Source organism: Talpa occidentalis, unplaced genomic scaffold (assembly GCF_014898055.3).
Source record: "Talpa occidentalis isolate TD23 unplaced genomic scaffold, MPIMG_talOcc4v2.1 talOcc4.10, whole genome shotgun sequence".
Lineage (NCBI taxonomy): Eukaryota > Metazoa > Chordata > Mammalia > Eulipotyphla > Talpidae > Talpa > Talpa occidentalis.
The window spans coordinates 41,540,380-41,556,919 of record NW_023600993.1 but is presented as its reverse complement, the minus strand read 5'-3'; the positions used below and the strand labels follow the sequence as shown (position 1 = coordinate 41,556,919).

Below are 16,540 nucleotides of genomic sequence, written 5' to 3'. Positions count from 1 at the left end.
TGTTCCCTCTGCTCAACCATCAGATCTTAAATGTTGCCTCCTCCCAGAGGCCTTCCCTGTAACCAGCCTACGGGGGATCCTCCTGTTAATCTCTATCACAGTCCACCTGGTTCCTCAGTGCACTTCAATTTTTTAATTTTTATTGTTTTCTGTACCTGTTTATTGTCTGCCTCCCTAATAGAATGTCAGCACATCAGAGCTGAACCCTGCTTGCTTTCTTACTTCACTTTTATGTGACCAGCATCTATTCATAGTTCTTGGGAATTCAGGAACATACTGTGTAACATGATTTTATCATCATGTATTTTGCCAATGGTCATCCATGTTGCCCAGGAATTCTTGGTTTTGTGTAGTTACTTTGTATCTGGCCACATTATTGAATTATCTCATTATTTCCAAATGCTTTTCTGTTCATTCATTTGGAAATTCTGACTATGTAACAGCACCTTATGCATCTATTACTTCACCATGTCTTCTTCCTAAAGTTATACAATTTATTTCTATTCCTGACATCACTTTGGCAACATGGTTAGTTCTTTTAAAGACTTTATGGCTAAAGAAAGTTATGAAGCTCTGGAAGGTTTGTGGTACAAGGAAACTAAGGGCAGGATAAAGAATGACAAAGCTGCAATTACTAAAGCACGGACTAAAGCACGGTGTGATGGTGTGATAATAGCCTGGAGTGGATGGGGGCTGGGGAAATAGGAAGTATCGACAATTACTCAGATAAAGATCTGGCAATAGATAGCAGAAGGGGAGAAATTCCAAAAACTCTAATCTGAATGGGGGTCATGTAATCTGAATGGGGGTCATGTAACTGACTCTCAGACAACTTGATCCCACAAGCTAAAATCCAGAGTTTTGTAAGGAGAGGTAGTTGATAGAACCACTTTCATTTCGTCGTGCCCGTTTTTAAATAACACCAAATACTATCACCATCATTTATTTAGGGCAAGATCGTTAGGAAGGCAATAACCTGAAAACAGTTTTATTTTTAAAAGCTGAGGAGAAAGGAAATTAATTAGAATTCTTGTTTTAAACAGTTCTTAGAATGTGAATTCAAGAAAAAAGATGAAGCAGGTTAGCATAGATCTCTATGCTCTGACACAGTCTGACTGCATCCAAAATAGCCTGTAATAATTAACACTTTTTCTGGTTTACACAGCACTTTTACAAATGTGGTCTCACTTAATCCTCTTAGCAGCGCCCTGCGGTAGGCACTAACAGAAATGTCGAACATGTGTCTGGCATGACATCATATGCAAAGTCTAGTCTTCCCTTTGATGCCTGCAGGCCCTTGCAATTTATAGTCCATGAAGCCCTCTCCCCCTGTATTTTCCAACACCAGTATGTTGTTACCCACTTCCAGACTTTTGCACAGACCACCACCCCTGTCCAGTTTACCAAGAGAACTCTGACTCATCCATTAAGCCCTATTCATCCTCTTCTCAGTGGGCAGGAGAAGCAAGGGTGTGCGAGGTGCAGACAAGCCCCTCAGTTGCCACATGGAAACCAATTGCCTTAAGGCACGGGACCAACCTGAGTCTCAGCTTGCTCATTTCTACAACAAATGTTTCTACCAGCAAATATTTACTGAGCACCTACTGCCTATCAGACCAGAGACTGCCAGGACCTGATATATAAAGGTTCAGCCTCAGAAAAACAGCACTTACAAAGTGGGCAGAAGCAATGTCTAAATTTTCACTCTAATATGTAAGCTGCTAATGGTCAGTGTCCACCCCCACTTGAGATTTTTTTTCTTAAGTCTCTCCCTCTCCCCCTCTCAATCTCTCTCTCTGCCAAACCCTCCCCTACCCCCACCACATACCTGCACTTTGGGGCATTTCAAGACGTATGGGGCCAGCTCACAGAGGAGAGAATCCTCCCTGAATTTCCAGTAAACTGACAAATTTCAGCTGCTGTGGTCATCCGGAAGTGCTAAGGATATCCGCACTGAAGATGACAACCATCCTCTTGTAATAAGAAACATAACAGCCCCAGATTTCATCTTCTCTTCTTTTATCTGGAAAAAGTGAAAAGCTGGCCTCCTCAGGAGGAACCTGGAAGTGTAGATAGGGAATCTGGACCATAAGGGCTGCTATTTTCATTTTATCCAAGTCATCTTTAACAAGTACCCATGACTCTTTTTAAATCTTTTCTTTTTCTGATACAAATTCATTGAAAAACAAACGCAAACATAATTCATTTTTTAGAGGGGTAGACTGTCTCCTCACAGTCAGGCCAATGCCAATGTCATTGTCAGATTTTGTGACCCAGCAGCACTTACCTCTTTGCTTGCCTCACAAGCATCTTCCCCAGTCCTCACAACCGTACTGCACACAGGCTCAGTCATTTCCGTATCACAGTGAAGAAAGCAAGGCTCAGAAAGTCAGGCAGTTTGCTCAGGGCTGCACAACAGTAGGAGGCTGAGGGCCATCTAACTCCGCGCCTTTGCCCTTAAATGGTAGCCCACAGGGTTGGAGGGTAGGTAAGACCATGGACCCTGCTCTCATCAGCTCATGCACTGCCCATCTGTACAGCCTCCATGTACTCGGAGATCCAGAGGGAGCGGGCAGACATCGGGGGTCTGATGGCCCGGCCAGAGTACAGAGAGTGGAACCCGGAGCTCATTAAGCCCAAGAAACTGCTGAATCCCGTGAAGGCATCCCGGAGCCACCAGGAGCTGCACCGAGAGCTGCTCATGAACCACAGAAGGTGGGAATGGAGTTCGCGGACATGGTCTGGCAAGCGCCTCCTCGACCTGCTGGGAGCTGGGGTAGTGTTCTCTGTGGGAGCCCCGATGGCTGAGGAGGGCTGAAGGTTCTTTTTGCGGTCACCAGCAGTTGCCAGTGGGCCCCTAACCCCCAGATACACACATTACACCTGCCTTCCACATGCATTTAATGAACACCTACTATGTACTAGTCACTGTGCCCAGACGTAGGGGCAGCTACCCTCACAGGGGAAATAGGTGCATAGCCAGGTGGTATGATGGGTGCTCTGAGCATAAATGGGCCTGATACCCCAGAGGAAGCCCTTGGGAGGAATTCAAGATGCCCTTACATAGGAAGTGATGCTTCATCTCAGATCTGAAAGATGGACAGGAGTGAGCCAGGTGAAGAGGTGGGCACTCACTGGTAAAAGGAAAAATGTTCACAGCAGAGGAAGGGGCATATGCGATGAAGTTGAAACACAGTAGCTCAGGGTGGCTGAAGCATGTTGTGAGGTAGGGCAGAGGAGACTTGTGGACCAGGAAAGGGTCTCATGTAAGGATATTACAATCCTGGAAAGGGCGTGAGTGGGGCAGGGAGGCCTGAGATGCCATGAGAGAGACAGATGTAAGATGGCAGGGCTGGGATGCAGGAACTGCGTGATGCAGAGTAATAAGCAAGAGGGAAGCTGAGCCTCCCTACCTTCCCAGGCCTGGGAAATACCTCCCCGCTCACCAGGACCAGGATGATGGCCATATGCCTTCACGGCTTCCTCTGCTGGCTCGTTCTGGTATTGGCAGGGCTGAGACTCGTCCTTGTTTTCAGCTGTGTGCAAGGGACCTTCCACTTACTAGATCGCAAACATCTGAATGCCTTTTAGATTCATCCCTTTTAACATCAAAAATCACAATAAAAAAACAAAAGCCTAAAAGATAAATGAGGGGAAATATTTGCAATATAAATCATGGAAATAAATATATAAATCTATGAAGAAAAATGAACAAAAGTTATGTATAGTTAGCTCACGAAAGAAATGCAAATGGCTTGTAAACATCTCAAAATCTGTTCCATGTGGATAGTAATCATAGAAACAAACAAAAAAAAATGAAAAGCAATATAAAAATATCAGCTGGTGATGGTGAGGAGATATAGATGCTCTTACACATTGTTGACAGAGTGCAAACTAGATAACTTTTCTAAGGGCTATATGGAAATATGTATCCAAAATTTTTTTAAAGTCTGACTCAGTAATCCCATCTCCAGAAACTTATCCTGAGAAAATACCCAGAAATAATGTAAAACCTAGTATCTGCAGTCAGGCTGGCCTGGGTCCACATCCTTGCTCAGCCCCTTTGCAGCTATGACTTGGACTGATGTCTAAGACCTGCTGGAGCATGTTTCCTCCTCTGTGAAATGGGACAATAATGGTTCCGTGGCCCTGGGCTGCCAGAATTGCACCAGATAACGGGGTAGGTTGATGTTACCACAGGTCACCACCCTGAGACTGGGGTGGACGGACGGCAGAGGGAGTCTCCTGACAGCTCCCCCACCCTAGGGGCCTCGGTGTGGACAGCAAACCGGAGCTGCAGCGTGTCCTGGAGCACCGCAGGCGGAACCAACTCATCAAGAAAAAGAAGGAGGAGCTGGAGGCCAAGCGACTGCAGTGCCCCTTTGAGCAGGAGCTGCTGAGACGGCAGCAGAGGCTGAACCAGGTGGGTGGGGAGCACACAGCCCTGCCTGCATCTCCTCCCAGGCTGTCTCCAGCCCCCCGCAGGGAAGAGCTCTGCATGTGGCCACAGCTGGCAGGAGGGAGGAGGCTGAGGGGAATGAAGATGGGGCCAGGAGTCTACCATTGGCCTGAGTCTCCACTCTACCACTCATCTGGCTGTGTGACTTTGGGCCAGTGGCTTCCCCTCTCTGAACCTGTTTCTTCATCAATACAATTTATTACATGCCGATTCCCATTGCATTCACAACTGCCCTGCGAGCCAGGTGGCATGGCCACTTTACAAATGAGGAATCAGAGGCCCAGATGAGGTAAGCGATAGGAACTGGGCTTCACAGGGAGAACTTGGTCTCATGCTCTGTGCCCCCGCCCAGCTACCAGGTGGCCAAACTGATCCCTAGTTCTGCTTCCTCAGAGAGGACTCTTGGTCCAAATCCAGTGACTTTTGAGAATAGGAATTCTCTAATCACGCACACTTCACCCCTCTGCTTATATCTCCTTCAGCTGGAAAAGCCACCAGAAAAGGAAGAGGACCACGCCCCTGAATTTATTAAGGTCAGGGAAAACCTGCGGAGAATTGCCACGCTGACGAGTGAAGAGAGAGTGCTGTGAGCTGGCTGGCCCCTGCCCCCACCCTGGCCCTCACACCCCCCCCAGCCCTTCTGAATCTGGTGGCCCGGGCCCTGGGCCATCCGTGATGTGCATGCTAGCTGCTGTCCAACTGCACTGCCCCTGAGGGCCTGGCCCTCCTTGAGAATCTGGGGATCCTGAGTTCCAGCCTCCTCCTCCCAGCATTTACCTCTCCAGTTCCAAGATGAAGCCACTGCCTCAAAAACCTTCAGCAAGGCACCTGTCCCAAAAGGTCTTCCGAGCCCTGCCAAGATGCTTCTGGCGAAAGTGGGAGGTGGGAAGGGGCAGGTGCCTCTCTGGCCAGAAAAGCCTTCCACTCTGCCCCACCCTGCAAGCCCTGCTTCTCGGAGCAGCCTAGTTCCTGGGTCTCAGAGGACTTCCTGCCCCTACCCCAGGCGGGGGCCAGCTAACTGGAGAATCTTCGGACACTGCTTGAAAGCCAGTGGTTCAAGTGCAGCTGTGTGAGGCAAGGAAGGGCCGGGCAGCCCCCCGGCGGCTTGTGGCCTGTTGTGTCCGATGAAGGAGGGCTCCTTAGGATTTGCCAGCCTCCCCCTCACCCATGCTTTTATTTTCTCCCTCCGTTGCCCTCCCTGTCTGGGCCTTGTAACCACACCTAGTCAGGGCTGCAACCTTCCTGTTCCCAGAAGCCTAGACCAGTGTTTCTCAAACTTTACTGTGCCTACAAATCACTGGGACTCTTGTTAAAATAAGGCTTCTGATTCAGTAGATCTGGGACGAGCACTGAGATTCTGCATTTCTAACCATCTCCCAGGCTGTTTGTTTGAGGATCACACTGTAAAGAGCAAGGCTGGAGCATTCAGGGCTGTTAAATATTGGAAAACTCAACCCTGATGCCATCTCTGTCCCCTCCCTCCCCCCCCCCCCCCCCCCCCCCCAGGACCCTCTGTCCTGGGGCCTCCCACCCCGCCTCTATAGCCCCAAGTGCTCTTTGTCATCTGCTCCACCCCAGGGACTCCATACCTGGGTAGACTTTGCCTAGCAAATTGCATTGGTTATGTGACTCCTGTTTTCACCAGCAACATATGTAATTGCCAATCCGCATTTCTTACCCTGCTGCTATGATGCAATTTCAACCCCGCCCCCCAAATAATTTTTTAACCTTTCCTAAAACCTAGGGAGAGAAAATATACAATGATGTCCATTAGGCTTCTGGAAATATCAACGGTGGCTTGAAGATCCCACTGCCCCTCTGAGTCATTTCCACTCCCTGCTCCTGAGACCCACCCCTAATTGTTTTTATCAGCTGGGCCAGCTCCAGGGAATTCACTCACCCTCCCTCAAAGATCCCGTCTCTCAAGAGACCCAATGTTTTAACTTCATGTATCTGCACCATTTTTAAAGACTTAGAGGATAAATCAGATCTGTTTCTTTTCCCCTAAAGAATAAAATCCCTGCCTCTGGCTTTGCAAACTCATCATTTAAGGTGACAGGGTAATATTAGAAAAGCATTTCCTTTTATCTCCCAAAACTACAGTTTGGGATGCTATTTAATTCCTGGAACCAAAGGTGGAACTTACAGGAGGAAAGGGTTTATCTGGTCTTACTCCTAACTAACTGCAGGGTTTGGGGGTGGCTAAGCCTCCTGTGGGGTGTCAGTGCAGGGTGTAAATATAGATATGCTGCCTGTGTGTGTGTGTGCCTGTGTGTGTGTGTACAAGTCAAGTTTTAAGGCTCCTGAATGTGACTATTTTAGTGAGAATGTGGTAAGGCTGTTTTAATTGCCAGGAGAGTAATGCTCTCTAAAGACGCACAGTCCCTAAATAAAGGCGATCAGCTCCTCCAAGGAAGTCACTGGCAGGTCAGTGTGTTGTGAAGACATGTGAAGAGAAGCAAGACAGGGTGTCTAGGATGGAGTAGGACCCTCCAAGGAAGTGCTTGGGGTGTGTTTACTCTTTGGTCCCCAGAGGTGCTCCATGGAGGTAGAAAGTCATGGAGAAAAGCCTCAGAAACCGAAGGGACCTCAAGCACCCTGTCACCTGGGAGCCACGGTAAACAGTCCTGATCACTCACCCGTGGTGAGTCCCAATGCCTCTGTAGCCATCTCCAAGCACAGAGGTTGTAAATCCAGATTCTTATTGCTCCAGTCTCCTTTGTAGTTTGGGGTGACCAGGTATGGCCTGTGAGATTTAAGAGGAGGTCTATCAGGGCTTCTGGGAAAGCTTATGCTTATCTAATAAAAGAGATAGACATAGCTGACACCTCCCTGCCCCTCCCTTCTTTGACTGAAGATGTGACACCTGGAGCCACAGCAACCATCTTGCTACCATAAGAAAAAAAGCCAAGAAACTCAGAAACACTGACCCTATCATCATTCAACTAAGCCAATGCCAGCAGTCACCCGCCTCCAGAATTCTTGTAAATAAAAATAAAACCCTCTTTGTGTAAGCCATTGTTGGTTGGCTTTTATTATTTGCAGCCAAAAGCATTCCTAACTGATACAGAAGGTCAACTCTGCTGCTCAGAATTACCTGCAGACTGTACAAAAGTCCAAATTCCTCTTCCCCAGCAGAACCTACCAGGACAGGAAACCCAGCAGTGGTGCCAGGATCTGTCTTTCTACATGGCCTGCATGGCCAAGACGAGAACAGGATAGGCATCACTGACTCACAAGTATCTGATGAGTGCCTGCCCTGTTCCAGGAATCACGGCACGAGCGGGACACAGTGGGAGTGATACCTCCTTGCCCCTTCCTTCTTTGGTTGAAGATGCGATGCCTGGAGCTGGAGGATGAAGACAGTGGTCTCCTCCCAACCGGTCCCTCTGCTTCTGCCCCTGCCCTGCAACCTATTCTCAACAGGGTACCCGACATGATCTTGTCACTCCTCTGCACATGGCTCTGCTCTGGCTCCCGGTAGGGTGCTCCCTGAGACTTAGAAGGCATTTGTGCCCAGCTCCCTCTGACCTCTGCCACCGCTGTCCCCCTCACTCCTACAGCTCCAGCTAGCATGGCCCCCCGCACCCACCTGGCACAGCACCCCTTAGCGCCTGTGCACCTATACTCCACAGCCCGTGGTGTCCTTCCCTCAGAGAGCCACACAGCCCACTCTTTCTCTCTCTCATTCATTGGGTCTTCATTCCTACTCATTCTAAATGAGGCCTCCATTCAAAGGGATGACTAAGGATGACTAAAAGGCAGTCAGAGAAAGTACTCACAATAAAACAAAACATCTAAAATCTCAATATCTACAAACTTCCCACCTCTTCCTTCCCTGCCTTATTTTTTTCTCCTTACCATTATCAGCATCTAACATATTATATGTTTTACTTTTCTTCTGTGTCTCTCTGAACCACAATGTCCGCTCCACAAGGGCAGAGATTTTTGTCTGTTATTTACTGCTAAATCCCAAAGGTTCTTCCGCTTCCTCCTTCCCTGCCAGCAGGTGACCCAACCCATACCAATCTGGCAGAGTAGGCCCAAGGGACAAGATCCCAGACCCATCCCACTCACAGTTTTGAGAAAAGGACACAGGACACATAGTAGGTGCTCAACAGTGTTTGTTGAATGAATGAATGAGTGAGAAATCCTTTCTCCTCCTCATGATCCCATCATCATAAAAACCCCAAAGGCAGTAACCTGCCACCGCTCTGGCCCAGAGATGTCTGTTTGGTCCAGAAGCTTCCCTTTGGTCAGTAGGCCATCCCTTACTGACATTTGTGCCTGCACCACCTATGTTGGAGCTGAGTGACTCCTACACTCTGGGTATTCAGAGAATCAGCTCATCCCTGAAGGCAGAAAGTTGGGCCATTTATGCAGTCCCAGACACCCTGGAGAAGGGTGTAGTTCTGACATCAGACCCACCCTAAACAGCTTGTCAAGAGGCCACACTTTCTCACATCCACCAGACCACAAGTCCTGGGCCAGGTGTAGAGCACCATCCTCAATGGCAGACGGGCACTGAAGACAAGCTGAGAAGACTGAAAACCTCAGGAGGCAAAGGGCCTACAGGACCAGGGCACCCAAGCTCATACTTTCTGGTGTCAGTCCTAAAATACCAGTTCCTCTTATAAGGCTCGCATCAACCCCAGCTCAGCCAGTCAGTATCTGTCACGAGCCCAGACAACTTGCTGGACCCCATCTTCCACATCTGTGCCATGGGTTAATGATTGAAACTTACTGAATATTCAGTGTCTGTACCAGGGCCTGGGCTGAACACCTTGTGCATATCCTCTCATTTAATCCCCCAAGGCAGTCACTGTCTGCATTTTACAAGTGAAGAATCCAAAATGCAGGAACAAAGCCACTGCCCAAACGCATGTGGTCAGCAGGCGGGACAAGTGAGCTGTGGACGCACGTCTGTCTGACTGTGGAGCTGGCACATTCATCCTGGCAGCATTCGCCGGTGGAGGCTACAGGAGGGTGTTTTTTCAAAGCACCCACATTCATGCTTCCCCATCTGTCGCCAGGAACATTCTGCAGGCATACTGAGGTCAAAGGCTCCTCCTTCCTCATTCCCTGCCAGGCCCACGCCAATCTGGCAGCACAGGCCCCAGGGAGTCTCACCCAGAGTGGGTGAGGATCTCAGTTCCACTGCTTTGAGAAAACGCAGTGATCAAATAGGACACAGGGTCCACCAGCCTTCCCTTGGCACAGAAGTCCTGGGGAGGAGCAGGAAAGACAAAAACACACATTGAGCACCTACTGCCTAGCAGTGCCTAGAAAGTGAGCGAATAGACACAAAGCACCTAGGCTGGGACCTGGCTGACTTCAAGGGATGGAAGTCCCTTCTCCCTCTCTCTTTCCCCTTTAGGAATAGTGAGACAGGGCCTCCCCGGTGGTGCAGCGGTTGAGCGCTAGGTTGCGAAGCTGCCCGTAGCCTCCCCGGCGCCGGTTCGATCCCCGGCTGCTCCCCGGCCACCAGAGGAGGGTCCCACGTGGTGCGCAGACCTCTCCTGCCGCCTGCTGCTCCCCTCAGCAGTGTACTTCGGTCCCTCTGCCTGCTCTGCTCCCCGCTCTGGCTCTGGTGAATCCTCTCACCACGCCCCCCGCCCCAACACACACACCTCTGGCCTTTACCCCAGCTCTTGTATGCATAAATAAATAAATCTTTAAAAAAAAAAAAAAAGAAAGAATAGTAAGACAGGTGGCCCAGGCTACAAAGTCTGATGGACTTCAGATTGGGGAGGTGGGGGTGGGGCAGGGGATCCAGCCCTGCCATTGGCCAGATGGATGACCTTGAGTTTGTCATCTGTTAAAGGACAGTTCCAACACTACCAGCTTCATGGGTTGTTGAGAGAACAGAATTAACCAATATGAAATATTTGGGAATTGCCAGCACTCGATAAAAGTTAATTATTATTGTCTTCCCTTTCCTGGGTAGTTCCACTCCACCATTATCTGTCATTAACTCGACCCCTCCATGTATTATTTCCCCTCTTTCATTATCCTTTGGGCCTAATTTTTGCAGCATCCGTCCCTCCCCAGTGACTGGCTATCCCAAGACTTCATGCCCTTCTCCCAATCCTCATTTTTTTGGGGGTGGGGGGTACACCCTAGGACTTCTGTTAGAAAAGAAAGGAGGCCAAGATTATCAGATTGAAGGGGGCTTTATTGAAGTCCATGAGGGACGCCCCCCTACAGGCTGAGAGTCATGCCCAGAAATGGGGAGAGTGGGTCTTTATAGGTCAGGCTACTGCCAGAAGTGAACGTGGGTCTCTCCTGCCAGAGGGGTCTGCTGGAGTTATTTACCGCTGTCAGCTTATCTCTAGTTTAGCTATCTCTGGTGCCTTGGCATGGTTTTATGGTTTTGGTTTTACAGTGGGTTTAGGCAGGTGAGTGGGAATGGGCTGGTGAGTGCTTTCAGTTTCCTCATCCCCTTATCATCTACTCCTTTTTCTGCTATCATTTTTTAAAAGATTTATTTTATTTTTTTATGCATATAAGAGCTAGGGTGTAGGCCAGGGGTGGGTGGGGGAATGAGAGGATTCACCAGAGATAGAGTGGGAGCGGAACAGGCAGATGTACTGAAACACACTGCTGAGGGGAGCAGTGGGCCAGACAGGAGAGGTCTGCTGCGCCATGTGAGTCAGCTCCCTCGCCAGGCTCAGGCTCGAACACATGCTGCAGCAGCTGACAATAGCTTCATAGTGCTGCGTCTTAACCCCTTGCACCACCAAACAACTCCTGAGAATTTCTCCTCTGCTTTAGGCCACTAAAGACAAGAGCATGTGCGTGGCAGGATTACCATGGCTTCCTATAATCCGGCTCTCTTCTCCCTGGGCAGTTGGAAGACTGTTCCCCAGCTCCCCAGCCTATAGACAGTGTCCTGCAACTAGTTCTCATCAAGGAAATGGGAGCAGACCGTGATAAGGGTCACTCTGGGCTGAGTGAAAGACTCATGGGGATCCTGTCTCCTTCTGCCTCTCAGCAGCAAGTGCAGTTGCTTTAGTTAAGATAGAGGAGCCACAAAGTTGAGGCAGCCTGTCCCAATCAGAGGACAGATGTCCCTGACCGTCCCCATGTCCACAGTGACGTGTGATTAGCCATTCAGAAGTAAACTTGTGATTAGCTATTCAGATTGGGGGTGGCTCGTTTGGTAGCATAGTCCAGCCTGTGCCACCTAATACAGTGATACAAGCAAAAGCATCCCTACCTTGGCGTGCACAACTAGAAAAAAGGATAACATTCAACAATGTTTTAAACAAGTAAGTGAATTATATGGATATTAATTTAATTCAAAATACAAATTATTTAAAGAAAATTATTAAAACACTAGACACTATGGGGGAAAAGTGGGCAAATGTGTTCCTCTGGGTTGGGGAGATGAATTGATATTGTAAACTGTCTATTAATCTAGGGAGGTTTTAATCTTTATTAGATTTTAAGTCTCCACGAGATACCCATAGACTCTGACAGTGAAACTGTATTAGTCAAGGCTCTTGGTGGCAAACACAAGAAATATAACTCAAACTGTTGGTAGCAAAAGAAGTTTATATTCCAAAAGTATAAATCAAGCAACAGGGATGGCTGGATCCAGGGACTCATAGCATCAGCTGTCATTTTCGCCCTTCTCTCACTCTTACGTAAGCTCTCTCTAAGGTGGGGGTAAGATTAACTCCTAATAGCCCCTAGGCCATTTTCCAACTTAGTAGGTACAGCAGAATGAGTATATCCCAGTTAGGAACGATTTGGGAGTAAGGGGTCAGAGAAGAGAGTTTCTGGTTGGCTCAGCTTGCCTCATGTATTCATTCCAAACCAATCATTTTTGGCCAGCGAGATGAGACTATGATTGGCCACACTAGGGCCATATGCCCACCCCTATGTCCTCAGGGAGGCAGGAACAACAGCAGCACAAGCATGTATATCCCAGCAGAAAGGATTCTCTTACCAAAATAAGGGGAAGGATTGCAGAGAAAGCAAGAGCAATAAATGCCCAGTAGAGAAATTCACCTCCAAGAATAAGCAAGTAGGAATATTTATAGTTGAGTTCCTGGACCCAATTCCTCTGGGATTGTGGAGGCTTCCCCAGATCAATAAGCAATTGTCAGGCACCAGCAGGGTGTTGGGGAACTCAGTTCAATTCTAACACTCTCTACCCAGAGATAGCACCAGGTTCACAAGTTCAGGGTTCACCTGTCCCAACAGGTTCCTGGGACACCCTCTATTCCAGATGCCAGCACAGCCCCAGCCAAACCCCCGGCAGTTACCTGAGTTTGCAAAGACCAACCAGCTAAAGACTGGAGACTAGAACGTCCCCAGTTATCAGCACTTCATACACATTGTCACAAGGGAGAATTAAATGCTGTCCACACAATTCTACTGGCAGAGTATAACCAGAGGTTCATTTCTGGTCTCTCCTGGACTCTATCCGACACACTTTTTTTCCTTTGTTGATTTTAATCTATATCCTTTTGTAGCAATAAATCATAACCATGAGCATAACAACTTTTCTGAGTTCTGTGAGTCCTTCTAACAAATCATTAAGCCTGATGGTGATCTTGGTGACCCTCTGGCACACTCAAATAAATTCTGAAGATTGGTTAATCGTATTGTATTGGTGTTAATTTCTTGGTTTCAATGATTGCACTATAATCATGTAAGCTGTTAACACTGGCGGAAGCTGAGAGAAAGGCATTCAGAAACTCTTTGCAACTTTCTGAAAGTCTAGTCATTTTGAAATAAAAGGTTAAAAACAAAGAATAACAGGACATGGCGATGCCAATTGGTAAAGCTGGGTGTTAGGTGTGTGTTTGGTTCATATATTGTTCTCTCCACTTGGTATAAGTTTGAAATTTTTTCGTAATAAAAAAATTTTAAGCTAGAAAATTCATAGTTTGGTGCAATAAATTTGAACTAATCACATCCAATATGTGGCACAATCGACTACAAAGTTGATGAAGAAACAATTGGCACGCAGAATTTGTCAAGATGCAGAAACTTTGTTCAAGCCCTATTATTCACATTTTGATTACTCTTTCAGAAGCAAACTTCCACTAAAGCATGGTGACCTGAGAGAAGCAGCCTGGGGACGTTAGTAACAACCTTTTGCCCAGTTTCCAGGATGCAGCTTAGACCCTGGTATGAATTTGCCTCATGTTCAACCGTGTACCGCCATGAGGCAGAATGGACCTGAGGGGTCCCATGACTACTGACTCTTTACTCACCCCTTGATATGCAACTATACGACTCACTTCTTGGTATGTAGCCACGTCATATCTGACCATGTACAGCTGCCAAAGCAAGCCCACCTGGAACCTTGTAGAAACTGAAAGTGTATATAAGCCCCTGACTTCCTACAGACAGGGTTCAGCCTTGGGACACAAATCCGCTGAGTCAGCACTGGTGCATTAAACCTGTTTCTTGTTGGCCTTGGTGTTCATGTTTCCTTTGTCCCAGACAGATTGAATGCTGAATAATATTCCATTGTGTATATGTACCACATCTTCTTGATCCAGTCATCTATTGTAAATAGTGGTGCAATAAACATAAAGGTACAGGTGTTCTTTTAAATCAATGTTTTTGTGTCCAAGAGACAGTAACCAAAACAAAGAGACACCCCACTGATTGGGAAAAAATCTTTGCATTCCAGTCAACTGATAAGGGACTGATCACAAAGATCTACAAAGAACTCACAGAATTCAACAAAAACAAAGTAAACAATCCAGTCAAGAAATGGGCAGAAGAACTTAAAAGACATTTCTCCAAAGAGGAACTGCAAATGGCCAACAGGCATATGAAAAAATGTTCAACATCCCTTATACTCAGGGAAATGCAAATCAAAACCACACTAAGATACCACCTTACACCAATAAGAATGGCACATATCAAAAAAACTAGCAACAACAAATGTTGGTGAGGATGTGGTGAAAAAGGAACTCTCCTGCATTGCTGGTGGGAGTGCAAACTGGTCCAATCACTATGGAAAGCTGTCTGGAGGTTCCAGAGTCTACTAAAAATGGAGCTACCATATGACCCAGCAATTCTGTAATCTACTTACTGTGCAAATGCAAGCAAGTGACACCACCTCTCTGAGCTGCAAAATGCAGAGATGCATTGACTTTCCATTCATCGATTATGCAATGGGGGTGAGAAAACCTATGCACAGTTCACCCACTTAGTAAGACCTGGTTCCCTTCTAGGTCCTACCCTGCACAATGTTGCTTGCTCAGCAGGTGCTCCAAATGTATTCATCCAGGAAATGAGGGAGAGGAAACTGCAAACACTAATGCTAAGCATTATCAAGCCAATTTTAGAGCAGAAACAGTGGGAGGGGGGAAACATTCACCTTAATAGAGCAACCCTTTCACAGACGAGCCTTTTAAACTCTTGTGATTCTAACAGCTTGAGTTCTTAAAAGGCTCAGGATGGCAGGAGCCATCAGGAAAGATCAGCAAAGAGGGTAGGAAGACCAGGATCTCTTTGGAAACAGCTGGGTATACAGCTTTTTGGTACAAGGAGTCCCAAAGGAATACCTTGCTTTGAGATTGGAGGGATAGGTATCCCAGGGTTTGCAAGGAATATAAATAGGTGGACAGACACACACACACACACACACACACACACACATAATACACACACCCCTTTCAAAAAAGTGTCAAAGCTTCAGAGCACTTCCTTGAGTTTGCTCATGCCCTTGGAATAGAGAATTCTGGTTCCTGTCAATCTTCGTTATTTCATTCACCTGCATGCAGCTAGGACTGCATCCAGAGCAACACTGTTCTTGCTCTCACTGAGAATTTATATAGAAACCAAACCACTGGTTAAAGGAGAAAAAAAAAAGCCACTGCTATATTGGGAGTGGCGCCTTTTCTAACACTACTTGTGACATGAAATACGTGCTTTTCCGCACCAACAACCAATTTCCCATTTCTCTGACACCGAATGGGTGTTCAACTATCCAGTTGAATTCTGACCCTAATTCCTAGAGTCAGTGCAGACCCCAGAGGGTTAGGACTCAGCGCCACAAGATAGCTCCAACTTCAGACACCGATCACAAAGAGCAGGGATGCTCCCCCACTTCTGAACAATCAGTAATACACTCAGGGGTTGCTAAAACCCCTCCATGGGTTGGATAATTTGTTAAGATAGCTCACAGAATTCAGGAAATCACTTCACTAAAGCTCACAAGTTTATTACAAAGGATACAGCCGGAAGCGATACATAGGCCAGGTATAGGAGGTCGGGGGCAGTGCGGTGTTCCATGCCATCTCAGCCCACAGCAGCCTGCTCGTGTTTGCCAACTCAGAATTTCCCAAACCCTATATTTTGGGATTTTTATAAAGGTTTCATGATGTAGGCATAATTGGTGTTCAATTATGGTCACCGATGATTAATAGTCTCCAACGCCTCTTCTCTGGAGGTTGAAATTGGGGTAGGGGGAGCAGAAAGTCTCAATCCTAGATTAAGACTTTCTCTTCCTGGAGAGCAGCCCCTATTCCGAAGCTATGTGTGGGTCCCCAGTCACAGGAGAAAAGACGGTCTTATCACTCAGGAGAGCCCAAAGCTTCTTAGGAGCTCTGTGCCAGGAACTGGGAACAAAGATCAAATATACATTCCTTATTATGCCACAAGAAACAAAAGCTTGAAGTTAAGAAGGAGGCGCAGAAGCTTCTAATCCAGGCTGGAATGACTTCCCTAGAGAGTTAGACATTTACAGTGAGGTGAAAAGACAGAGGAGCTGAGCAGGGGAAGCAGGAGGAGTTTGGGGACAGAGGGAACAGGAAAGGAGCAAGAAGGTGTTAATTCAAAAAGTTATAAATTCACTACAAGTGGCTGTGAGTATCCCATCCCGATCCCCTGCCCATTCCTGCCGTGATTATCTGTCTCTCCAGCAGCCCCTCCCCGCCCAAACACAGCCTGGAAGTTTCCTACGGGCAATAGACTAATTCTGAGTTTGGTTTGTTTTCTCCCTGCTCTACCCCAGTGCTTAGATTGCTGTGGGTCCTGCGGTGTCTCGCCAGCAGGCTACCCCAGAATCTAAAATCCCACTATGAAACACCATCCTGGGAATTAAGA

At 47.3% G+C, this 16,540-nt stretch overlaps 2 protein-coding genes across 6 annotated transcripts in view; one reads left to right on the top strand and one right to left on the bottom strand.

The window, feature by feature from the left end:
• FAM107A (family with sequence similarity 107 member A) overlaps positions 1-5,938 on the top strand; it is a 46,490-nt gene extending 40,552 nt beyond the window's left edge. For all 5 annotated transcript variants that reach the window (XM_037491823.2, XM_037491831.2, XM_037491842.2 and 2 more), the window contains 3 exons: positions 2,541-2,715; positions 4,267-4,423; positions 4,942-5,938. In XM_037491823.2, the coding sequence (XP_037347720.1) occupies positions 2,541-2,715; positions 4,267-4,423; positions 4,942-5,049 (440 nt within the window). In that variant the 3' untranslated portion in view covers positions 5,050-5,938. The remainder of the gene's footprint in view (positions 1-2,540; positions 2,716-4,266; positions 4,424-4,941) is intronic.
• Positions 1-16,540, bottom strand: part of KCTD6 (potassium channel tetramerization domain containing 6) — a 134,127-nt gene that overhangs the window by 52,959 nt on the left and 64,628 nt on the right. Inside the window, exon 5 of the transcript XR_008551791.1 lies at positions 7,099-7,205. The gene's annotated coding sequence lies outside the window, so the exon portion shown is untranslated. The remainder of the gene's footprint in view (positions 1-7,098; positions 7,206-16,540) is intronic.